Genomic DNA, 12791 nt, shown 5'->3' with positions numbered 1-12791 from the left:
CTATTTCAGTCAGAATATGATACAGAGTACTTGCTCTCCATTAGACCAATATTGCTATAAATTGTTTTTTCCTAGATCCACAGCCATTGTGCAATTGTCTTTCTCTTCTTGCCAAATTTGTGGAGCATATATTATTTGAATGGCAGAGCTAATTTATCAAAATAACACTTTTTCAATTTATATTGGTAGGCATTGCTTTATGTTAAGCAAATGTGCCATATGTGTCAGAATTGTATTTGAGAATTTAACCCTTTCAAGAATGGTTTCATATTAACTACTGACTTTAAATTTTTGGAATTTAATGATCATTCTTTGCCTAGAATTTTTCTAGGACCTCAGGGGATGGAAATATTACCTTGTGTTTATATAATCCTTCACATATCATGCAACACTTTTCAGAAATTATCTAATTTGATTTTGAGAAATACCAAATGTTTAGAAAATACTATCAGATCTGGAGGTCTAATTCAGGAGGTAATACAGATGATATATGAGTAAATATAGAGAAAAATATATATAATCAGGTATGAAATTAGTAACGATTAGAAATATTATAAGGAAGTGTAAGATTAATGGGAGGGGATAAAGTTGGAGCATACTTCCTGAAGGTAGTGACACAGGCTGAATATTGGGATTTAGAGTAGTGAAAAATCAGAGCAAGGTATTTCAAGTAGTTGGTACAATATGCCCAAAGATACAGAGGCAAAAATTTTCAAACATACCTTTGAAAGATTGTGAAAAGAATCCCCTAATGGAGCAGAATGTAGTTTATTCGGTAGTTCTTTGTGAACACTAACTATGGTGCATAGTTCTATCTCAGCATTTGTACTCATTCATCACAAAATAAATGCTTATAAGTTAGTGTAGAATGTTGCACAAGTCATATTGTTTGCCTTTATGAGTACATGTTTGAAGCATTTGCATATATATTTTAGTGGTCATTTAGCTCTTTAGCTCACTGGTATTCCTTATCTAGATGTAATTGTGTGACAGATTAATATAGTTTAAAACACACACACACAAAATAAACAATAAACAAATAGCTTCACGTGCTTTGTAAACACAATGAAAATATAGAAGTATACCTAGAAGCCTACAATGATCAATAAGGAGTCAGGCTCCAAAGTGTTATGAACAGCCATAAAATTGGACCAACACAGGGAGGAAATGAGAAATTTTTAGGGCCGTTGAGCACCATGCATTTGCAGTGTTCAGTAGTCATGAAAATTTCTCATTTAGACCAGGAAGTCTCTGTCTCATTTGAAATGTTGAAGAGGTTCTCATTGATCTACATTTCTGTTGAAGTCCTGGATTTCCCATCATCTTTTCTAGTCCCTGATTCTTTTTCCAGACTCTTGTTATGAAGGTTGCATATCAGCCATCACCTTTTTCATTGTAGTGGTAACTGCTGCCTGAGTTAGCTTTATAGCAAGTTCTCCCATCTTATGTGAATACAGTCCTACTTGGGCCCTCTACTAGGGTGAATATTAGTTCAAGAAAACAGAAGTTGCTTATCCCAATGACAAATTTCCTTCCTCCTTAGATTGTTGAAGGATATTTTCATCTCTCTCAAAATATGGTTGGAGTCCATTTTTACTTATTCCAGGTTCTTACCTCATGTCCCTTCCCTTTTGACTTTATAAGTCTGTGTCCTTCTCTGGTTTGAGCCATTTTCACAGATTTGCAACCCACTAAGAGCATCCTTTTAGACATTAACATGGTCTTTAACCATGTTATATATCAATAGATCGTTCATATTTAGGACTGAGTAGTATTCCATTGTGGGGATGTACCACAAGTATATCCTTCCAGCTATTCATGGACACTTGGGTGGTTTCTACTTTTTTACTATAATGAAGAAAAATTATGAAAAACCTTGTATAGACTTTTGTGTAGACAGAATTCTTTTCTTTGGGATAAATGTCTAAGAGTGCTTTGCTCTCCTGTTAAGTATAGCTTTACCTTTTTAGGAAACTGCCAACTGTTTTCCAAAGTTGTTGTACCCTTTTGCTCTCTTACCTGCAATGTATATAGTTACTCCACATCTTTGTTAACACTTGGTGTGGTCAGAATTTTTTCAGCCATTCTGTAAGGTCTACAGCGGTATCTCATTTTGGTTTTACTTTGTGTTTTCCTGATAACTAGTGATATTGAGCATCTTTTTTATTTGCTTATTGGTCAGTCCTCTACTTAGTGTGTGTGTGTGTGTGTGTGTGTGTGTGTGTGTGTGTGTGCGACATATCTCTTCAAATCTTTTGTCCATTTTAAAATTTGGATTTCAACTTTACTAATGTGCTCAGATTTGGTCTCTTAAAGGCTTCAAAATAGGTTTTACTTAGAATAAAAATGAAATACATGGATGTGAGTCCCCAAATACATCATTCACTTGGCAACATCTATATCTGTTTACTCCTGAAATGTAGTTTCTCATAGTACTCGTGTATCCATTTAAATCATAGATGTCCTAGATTGTACTTACATTTCTCTTGTGGCTAGCATTTTGATAAGACTAGATCTATAATAAATCCAATTTAACTTTTATCTTCTCTAGGGAATATGTAGTATTTTAGGTAAGACTATTATGTGCAATGCTAAAAACAACCACTTAAGGTGCATTCTAAGTGCTTTCTAGAAAAATGCATGCTAGGGAAATTTTGAATACCATGAAGATTTTTGTATATTTAAAGAAATAATTTACAATGGTAACGTTGATTTCGAGAAAAGGAAGTGAGGCAGTTTAACGAACATCACTTAAATAAGTGTAAATAAGTGCAACTTTTTTCACTTCTTTTATTTCTAATTATATATCAACACAGATGTGTACTTTTAATTGACTATTTAATAAGATAATTTATAAATTAGTCTTTGTATTCAAATCAGAGTATAGCGCCAATAAATATCTTATGTAATTTTTTTATCACATTGTACCACATTTCCTTAGAAAGGAGCAAATCCATATTCAAATTTTATTTTTGAGTGAGAATGAAATCTCTTTAACAAAGAGGGACTCTAGTTACATCTGCCAGTGATCTTTTTTAACCTCACCTAGTATTTTATTCAATAGAATAAAAAGTTTGGTATTTGTTTTTATTTGTTTATCCTTTTCCAGTGAATGTTTGTACTCAGATGCTCATATTAAAATCTTTGCAAAGTCACATCTCACATGCCATTGTATGAGTGAAGACAGATGAAAGTCTATGCTTTTGAAAGTGGATTTCCTAATTATGAGGAGTGATAAAAAAATATGGTGAATATTTAAATTAAAAAGAAACATAATTACAGTAAAAGACACATTGCCATTAATGCCCTTGAAAATACTCCCCTAGCTTCAAACACACTTATCCCATCATTCTTGCCACTTTCTGAAGCAATTCTAGAAGTCCTCTTTTGTGCCTTTAGTTGCACTGTCGTGGCTGCCTCAATGTCCTGAATCGATTTGAAACATTTACCTTTCATGGTCATTTTGACTTTGGGGAAGAGCCAGAAGTCACACAGTGCCAGATCCAGTGATGAAAATGGATGAGGAAGACAAATAGTAACAAGTGTTGGAGAGGCTGTGGAGAAAAAGGAACCCTCATACACTGTTGGTGGGAATGCAGATTGGTGCTCGTGTTATGGAAGGCAGTGTGGAGGTTCCTCAAAAAATTACGAATAGAATTGCCATATGACCCAGCAATCCCTCTCCTGGGTATCTACCCAAAAAATCTGAAAACATTTATACATAAAGACGTGTGCTCCAATGTTCATTGCAGCTTTGTTTATGGTGGCCAAGACATGGAAACAACCAAAATGTCCTTCAATAGATGAATGGATAAAGAAGTTGTGGTATATATACACAATGGAATACTATTCGCCGGTAAGAAAAGATGATATAGGAACATTTGTGACAACATGGATGGATCTTGAGAGTGTAATGCTGAGCGAAATAAGTCAGACAGAAAAAGCAGAGAACCATGTGATTTCACTGATATGTGGTATATAAACCAAAAACAACAAAAGAACAAGACGAACAAATGAGAAACAGAAACTCATAGACACAGACAATAGTTTAGTGGTTACCAGAGGGTAAGGGGGGTGGGGGTGGGAGAAGAGGGTAAGGGGGATCGAATATATGGTGATGGAAGGAGAACTGACTCTGGGTGATGAACACACAATGGGATTTATAGATGATGTAATACAGAATTGTACACCTGAAATCTATGTAATTTTACTAACAATTGTCACCCCAATAAATTTAATTTAAAAAAAAAAAAAAAAAAAAAAGAAAGTGGATGAGGACACACCATAAAGTTTTTGTTGAACATAAATTACCATACCGGAAGTGATGTGTGACAGGGAGCCTTTCTGTTGTGATCACAAAATATGGTGAATGCTGCTGACGAGCGCCATCCAACAGAAAGGCAGGGATCTTCAATATGGGAAGAGGAGCGTTGAACCTTGGTAACAGTGTGTGACAAGTTTCAACTTGTTCAGTGCAGTCTTTTAGGAGTGAGCTATGGTTAAGAGAAGGTATTTTTTATAGTGTGCCATAAATCATCCTCCATTATGACAACGCTCCGTGTCACACATCACTTCTGGTATAAGTCAATTTCTGTGAAATAAAAACATTACGGTATGTCCTCATCCACCTTATTCACTGGATCTGGTACCATGTGACTTCTGGCTCTTCCTCAAAGTCAAAATGATTCAGGACATTGAGGCAGCCACGACAGTGCAACTAATGACACTCATGAAAGAGAACTTTTAGAACTGCTTCTGAAAGTGACAAGAACAATGGGATAAGTGTGCTTGAAGTAAGGGGGAGTATTTTGAGGGGGATTAATGGTAATGTGTCTTTTACTGTAATTTTTTTATTTAAACATTCACTGTACTGTTTGATCACACCTCATAGTGCCCCAAATCCATGGAAAATAAAAGGGACCCATCAGAGCAGTTCAGTTTTAATACTTTCTTTCTTGTTTACCCATCTAGAATTAGAGCTGGTTACTGCAAAATCTTTGGTAATGCCACAATAAGGTTGTTCTGACTTCTTCCTTTTCATGGCTCCTGTTGACTTCAGAGAAGGTTTTAGGAAGTATTTTTTTGGTGTGTTTGTTTTTGTTTGTTTTTGTTTTTAGTTTCAGGTGTACAAAACAATGTAATAATTAGACATTTACAGGAAGTAGTTTTTAAAGTGTGGTCCCTGGACCAGTAACATAGGTCTTACCTGGGAGATTATTAGAAATGCAGAATCTTAGGGGCTCCTCCATACCTGCTGAATCAGAAATTGAAACTTTGGGGCAGGCACATCAATCTGTTTTAACAAGCCTTCCAGCTGATTCTGAAGCATGCTGAAGTTTGGGAACCACTGGTCTAGGGGAATAAAGGATGTTGCGAATGCAGGCCTATATAATATTCCTTTCCTATATCTTCAAGCTGACAGGTTCATTATGGCATTGCTATAGCAACAACTGAACAGTAGGATTGGATAATGAAACATTGTGAAATTAAGAGACATGAATATTAACCAATCACAAAATTCTAGATCACTAAGATTTATATTGGGCAAAATGGATTTTTGCTTTTAGCCTTATGTCAAGGAGAAGTACGGTTTCATAAGGTTTTATGTTCAACAAGTGGAAACTCTTCTGGAACTTCGACAGATTTTTGTAGAAAAGTAGAATTACCCTTACAGACATTCATCACAGAAATCATAAGTAACATTGTTAGTAGTGACTTATAACCCTGAAATAAATAATTAAAATTTACTTTTCCTAATGCATTATATTAATAGTAGCTTTATTTTCCTATAATATTTGATTCACAGAGCACAGTGCTGAGCACCTAACAGCTATTAAATAAAAACTAAGATTTGATTTGTTACACTCTTGTTTGGAAATTATGTCACAAAAATATCCATTTAAAATATATATTCATATTCTATACTCTTCTTTCCAGCACTTTCTGTAGTCAAAGAATTAAATTCATTTTATGGTTTGCATTTTATTGATATGTGCCAAGGATTAGATGCACTCAATTAAGCTTTGATGTCAGTCTGAGAAAATCCTATATAGTGAACAACATCCCCAGATTACCTTATCTATATGTTACATGGAAATTTCAAATATGTCTTGACATGTGGTCATTTTTCATTAACTTATGAGGGACTGTTAAATCATCTTTTCCCCTTTTTGACACTTTGCCATAATTGAATACAAAATTGACTATAAAACTGAATGCCTGATATTTAATCAAACAGTTGATAAGGGTTCATTGCTGTCTAGCAGAAACCATGTCCAGATGAGTGTTTAAGGAAAAACGAACTGTTGCTAGCTAACATGGGCTGTGGACAAATGACATCTACCCTCTGCATTTTATTTTCCTTAACGTAAAAGGAGGGGACTCATTACAGCACCTCTAAGATCCTAAACATTTTATGACTCTAAGACTTGGGGGGAAAGAAACGAAAATCCAAACTATGAAGCACTGCTGAAGTGCAATATACAATTGAATATTTTTTTATGTATTTGTTGAAAGAATGAATGAAACAGGATAATTAGCATAAAGTGGACTCAAAGTCCTTTGGAGACAATGGGAAATAATGATGTTAAGTATTTATAATTTTGGAGGTGAGTCTAATGTGTTTTAGGAAAAATACTTTAGAAAAATGTATTTAAACAATATTTTGTTCTCAGAGTTTTCACATTGAATTATTTTTAACTCTAATGTGTATGAAATGCTTAGAAAAGAGAATAATTTTAATATTTTAAGCATAGGTGTGCTCTACAGAGCATATATATTCTTCCTGGAAGAGAAATATCTTTTAAAGTACAGCTTTCTACAGTTTATACTTGTCATGCGGGGCAGCCTGCAGGGTCTCTGCTCCCGCTCCCCACATAAGAACGCAGGAAGTGGCTATGCCAAAAAAGAACACCCACGGAGCCATAGGTAGGGGAGTCATACCACTATAGTCTCACTGGTGGCTTGATTCACACGACGTGCAACCTGCTGTCCGCTTTTCTGCCAACTGACCGACAACTCTCCTCGACTCCACTCCCCAGCCCAGCCACGGGAGTTATATTAGTGGCCAATGGCTCAATGGTTACAGCTGACGGCCAACTAGCCACAGCTGATGGCCATCTACTACGCGAGCCAGCACCTTTCCACGTGAGGCCGAGAGCCTGGAAACTGTGCTCTGGGGCACTGTCCCCACAGTACTCCTCTGCACTCACTTATTTCATTACAGTTTGTGCAACCTAAAATTGTAGCTATAAAGCTATTTTGGGCGTGCTTTTTCCAGAACTTTGTAAGAATCAACAGGAGCATAATTTTAAGCTACAGAAGTGCAAAATAAGTACAGAATCCTAGCTACCATAAATAAAAAGGCTAGAATTCTAACTTCGCAAAAACATATAATTACTAGCAACGGAGGAGGGGTACGTGAGGACAAAAAATTGAATTTTATTGGATATTTCTTCATACTGCTAAACTTTTTCTCTGAACTTTATTTCTTCTCAGAGATGGAATTCTGTGAAACTCCTCACACTCTCTGCTCTGGCTACCAGACAGACCTGCACAATGTTTCTCGGCATGGCTACCAGCTAGAGATGGGATCTGACGTGGACACAGAGACAGAAGGCGCTGCCTCGCCTGATCATGCGCTGAAAATGTGGATAAGGGGGATGAAATCAGAACATAGTTCCTGTTTGTCCAGCCGAGCCAACTCTGCATTGTCCCTGACTGACACTGACCATGAAAGGAAGTCTGATGGGGAGAATGGTAATAGAGCTTTCTATATATTTAAGTGAAACCCAGAAAGAATGCAGTTTTGAGCCTTTAATTTGTTTCCCTTCCCAACGTCTGTCTGTTTTTCATTTCATATGCAGAATGAAAATGCAAGGTAGCAGTGTCTCATGGACAAGGCATGTACCTAGATCTGACAAATAGGCACATTTGTTTACAATGATAGACAATGCGGTTTTATTTCTGGTGATCCCCCAAGGGAAAAAGTCTCATGTAGTCAGCAATACTGTACATGTCTTGTTTATTACTTACCTTTTATTTTCATCTTTTCAGTGCAATACAAATGGTATTTATTACAGAAACTACTCATTTCATTTCGTTTAGCTTTATATCAATATGTGAATAATAAGATGAACAATTGTATAGCAAGCATATTCTGCACATGTTTTCTATTTTGATTCAGATTAAATGATCAAGTGTTCAGATAGATTCAAATTAATTAGGTTAGACTGAAATGATTAAAAATACACAAAAGGTAAATTAATATCAATCATTTGCTAGACATAAGTAATAACAGCAGTATCATTAAATTATACTTATATATTATTTTCTTACAACTTTTAGAACTGGAAACGTTTTATCTTTTATGATTTGTAGGGAAAAGTTTAGTTCATTTTGTTTCTGCTCTTTTGTCCCTACCGAAGAACAAAATCCTTTCATAAGAAGCACATTCATTCTTATTAAACATATTAATCTATTCTGTTTGTCATTTTGTTTGTCTAAATTTGATAGGACTCCATCACCATGACCACAAGGCCTGGTCTGGTAGCAGTGGCTAATTAGTATTTCCTCAGGTGGAAGAGAGGTAGCTAACAGCCCTGTACCTGAAGATTTTTTATTTTGTCCTCGGCATTCTTCAGCCCATAGGAGACATTGGCCACAGGATATAATCAAGAATGACCATTTGCCTACTAGTCAGAATATAATTTCCTAAATAACAGTCCATAACTTTGTAACGTTACCAAGTATCACTGGAGTCTTGATTGTTATGGTTGTTTTCGAGTACGTATTGCTGTCTTTGGCCAAGAGTGTAGGTAGTGAAATATGGAAATGAGAAGGGAACATATTGAATCTATGTATACATATCCATATAAGAGCATTAGGATGCGAGTTAGGAGACTTTGGACTGGTCCCTGTAGTTTTCTGGGCTTCAACTGTCAAACAGGAAAAATAGTAGCCATATTAATGTGAAATAGGGAGGGTGGTTGTGGGGACAGAACCCCAAAAAGCAGTTTCCAGGCTCTCAGCCTCACATAGACAGGTGCTGGCTCAGGTAGTAAATGGCCAACTGTGATTGCATGGCCATCAGCTGTGGCTAGTTGGCCGTCAGCTGTAACCAGTGAGCCATTGGCCACTAATATAACTGCTGTGGCTGTGCTAGAGGGAGAAGAAGGAGAGAAAGAATGGGGGCCTAGCAAGAAGATGGCGGCTGGGCTGGCAAGTGTGGATGGCGGTTTGCGGACAGTGTGGATCCAGCCTCCAGTGAGAGTATAGTGCCGCCAGAGAGAATATAGTGGTATGACTCCCCTGCCTATGGCTCCGTGGGTGTTCCTTTTTGGCCTCACCATATCCTGCGTTCTTGTATGGGGAGCGGGAGCAGAGACCCCGCAGGCCTCCCTGCATGACAGTGGTAGACGATCTTCTATATTGCTAAGACTTCTCGTTCTCCTTCATTTCATTCCTGGCATAGAAGTGATAACCAGTACACTGGGTTGAAACATTAAAATAAAGGAAAGATGTTTCCTCATGGGACTCCACCATTCTCCTACTTCTGCACTACTCTAGGTATGGGATTTCTTTTGGGTTGATGAAACTGTTCTGGAATTAGATAGTGGTGATGGTCGCACAGCTCTGTGAAAATACTAAAAACCGCTGAATTGTACACTTGAAATGAGTGAACATTATGGTATGTAAATCATATTTCATTGAATCTGTAATTAAAAAGAACTATTGGATAAAGATAAGGGATAAAGATTGAGGAATTCCCAGATGATTTGGACAAAGCTTAATTACTAAAATGTTTGACATTACAGGTTTTAAATTCTCTCCTGTTTGTTGTGACATGGAAGCTCAAGCTGGGTCTACTCAAGGCAAGTGTTTACAAACATTTGACCACCAATTATTTTTACCTCACCCCATCCCTTACACCATCCCACAAAGTAGAACCCTGCCCCCTGACAAACAACACACAGGCCTGGGTAATTAACCTTCAAAGATTAGTTTCCTGGCAGCTTATTGGTTTGCTTTCTTCTGGAAAACTCCATGTATGTTTATTGGTGGTGAAGAAAGGGTGAGGCAGGTGCTGGGGAGAAGGAAAAGCAAAGTTTAAGGTGGGAAATGGAAATATCCATTTAGCATTAGGGCAGAAATTTAAATCAGATCGGGTTGGGTTTGGCCTTGTGACTTCCTTTGTTATCTACAATTTATTGCATGGCTCTAGCCATGAATTTAGTATAGTTCAGATACTGTGATAACTTTACAATGCCTCCTACCAAATTGCCTTGGTCTTTTCCTTCAGCTGCTCTGGCTTGGCTTTATAATCACACTATATTCATGCCATCAATTATGCATAGCACCTTTAAATGAAAGAAATGTTGTTCATTCTTTTCTGTAAACTGTTTTTATACTGTGTCATTCCTCAGTGAGGGGACATTGGTGTCCTTGTATTTTTGTCTTAATTGTGCTCATTGGGATTTACCCTTTTGCAGAGGGATACTGAAAGCAATATTTATAAATTATTTTGACGAAAATCAACACTCTGAGGAGGGTGAACCTCACATCTGACCACAGAGCAATGACTCAAAATTGTTAGGGCAGCTTGTTGATAAGGATCACAGGGAAGATCTATCAGAATCAGCTTTATCTAAAGGCATGTTATCCTCCCCCAACCCCTCCATGAGAACTGCTCACCCTGGTGACCCACTGTCCTGTCTTAATGTGCCATCTCCCTTGGATATGTTAGGGACTTTCAGGAAAATTTGGGTCTGTCCAGTTCCATTTGACTTTCAGTCTAATCAACCATGTAACTTGATCATGTAACTTTTTTTTTTTTACTGAAATAGAGTTGGAAGACTCAGAAGTGATGGACACACATCCTTTCTCTTCCATACAGATTTATTTTTCTTGTGGTTTATTTTAGGAACTGGATAGCATACCACAAAATTGGGCTGGGCTGCCAAGGAAAACCTATGCGTATGATCCAATCTGCTAAAAGCTAGTTCTTAACTGCAAGCCTCTGTTGGCCTAATGTGAACCTCTAGAAATGATTTCAACTTATGAGAAGCAGTAGAGGATAGTGATTAAAAGTTTGCACTGTGGTGCCAGACAGCCTAGGTTTAAATCCCAGCTATGTGACCTTGGGAAAGTTATATAAAGTTTCTCTGCCTGAATTTCATCATCTGTAACTTAATGATAATATTAATATCTACCTCTAGGATTTTGTGATGATTGAATGAATTAATGTATACAAAGGTTTAGAATACTACTTACAACATAAATGTGCAATACGAATGTTCACTATTATTATTGATCAGCACTTCACAATTCCTAAACACGCTTTTAATATCTTTATCTCATTTCATCCTCAAAACCACTCTGTGAAATAGATTCTATTTTTATCTACATTTTGCATAGGAGTAAGTGTTAAAACAGTCATTCAGAAACCCATTAGCTAAATTCAATTGACTGTTTTCCAAATAGCCATTTTTCCTCCTTTGGATCACATATAAGACATGAAGTTGAACAACTTTTCTCTGTGCAGTTACAGTTCTGTAAGTCTTACTCTGACTTTTACTACTAATTTTCAATTAGGAGTATACAATTTACAATCTTATTTATGACATATAGGAAGATTTCACCAGTTTGGATTCCATAAATTTTCAATCAATGGTAACTGGACTTGACCTGCCTTCAACATTTCCATAGAATCTTGCAGAGGAGGTTGAGATAAGAGTGTAAATGGTTTTTCTAAAAGCATGTTAATTTGAAGAAATAAGTTGTTTTCAATGAATTGACTTGATGTTTATGTGCAAATGTACCTATTTATTTTCCATTTATTTCACTATTCATGAAATCAGGCCCAGCAGGGCATTTCTTTCATTATTTTGCGTTTACATATTCTATATAGGAAATTAGTGAAGCGGCTTAAAATTTTTAGGGTTTATATATTTCACTGTTGTGAAATACAAAAACCGGTGAAATGACATCCATCCCTGTGCTTCAGTGTCAATGACATTTTATTTTGTTTTTGTCTTCCTATAATTCTGACTTTTAGATTATTGATGAAGCATTGGGCACAATATCATGGACCAGCTTAGGCTGATTTAAGCTTCACTCCTACGGGCATAAAGTGAAGATAGGGGAAATTGTTAATTTGGGTTAATAGTTCACCTGAGAAAGATTCTGAGACAGGATTTCAAAGACACTTTCAATTATCTCCATCTAGGAGATTATGACATAGATTTTCTACTTACATTTCCAAAATTGTGTCCATAAGGACTTCTTTTTTTCATTTCATTAATTGGTCAAGCCTTTCAAAATATTTTTTCTCATTTTCATAAACTCTATTTGGTTACCCTTAATTGAATTTAAGACTCCAACATGCTGTAACTCATGAAGTATTAAAATAAATGACCCTCAATTTCAGCACTGAAACACTTGGACCGAGAGGCCTGAAACATGACACAGAGAGCATCAGGTCACAGAAGGGAATCTGGATTTCTTAGCTTTCACAGGGCAATCAGAACATTAATGCACTGTTTCCGTTCCCTCAAATTTGTCCTAACTAAACCCTGTGTTTTCTAGTGATGCTTAATGGTCTATAAGGGAACATGCAGACGTATTCAAGCTACCTTCATGGACACTTTGATATCTGTCATAATGCTTTTTTCATTTTACCCCTTCTCCACTTACTACCGACATTATTATTCATTATCAGCTAATACTTCAGTTATGTGTTTTTTATCCTTACAAGAGTTTTTAATAACTATTAGCAGGAAGCTACTTGAAAA

The 12791-nt window shown here is 36.5% G+C and overlaps 1 protein-coding gene across 13 annotated transcripts in view; it reads left to right on the top strand.

The window, feature by feature from the left end:
* TENM1 (teneurin transmembrane protein 1) overlaps positions 1-12791 on the top strand; it is a 1181603-nt gene that overhangs the window by 437145 nt on the left and 731667 nt on the right. For 12 of the 13 annotated variants that reach the window (XM_074324280.1, XM_074324287.1, XM_074324285.1 and 9 more), the window contains 2 exons: positions 7498-7758; positions 9816-9872. In XM_074324280.1, coding sequence (XP_074180381.1) covers positions 7498-7758; positions 9816-9872 — 318 coding nt within the window. The remainder of the gene's footprint in view (positions 1-7497; positions 7759-9815; positions 9873-12791) is intronic. The other variant, XM_074324286.1, reaches the window with a different exon arrangement.

Source organism: Rhinolophus sinicus, chromosome X (genome assembly GCF_036562045.2).
Source record: "Rhinolophus sinicus isolate RSC01 chromosome X, ASM3656204v1, whole genome shotgun sequence".
NCBI classification, from domain to species: Eukaryota; Metazoa; Chordata; class Mammalia; order Chiroptera; family Rhinolophidae; genus Rhinolophus; species Rhinolophus sinicus.
This window is presented reverse-complemented; position numbering and strand designations above follow the sequence as displayed.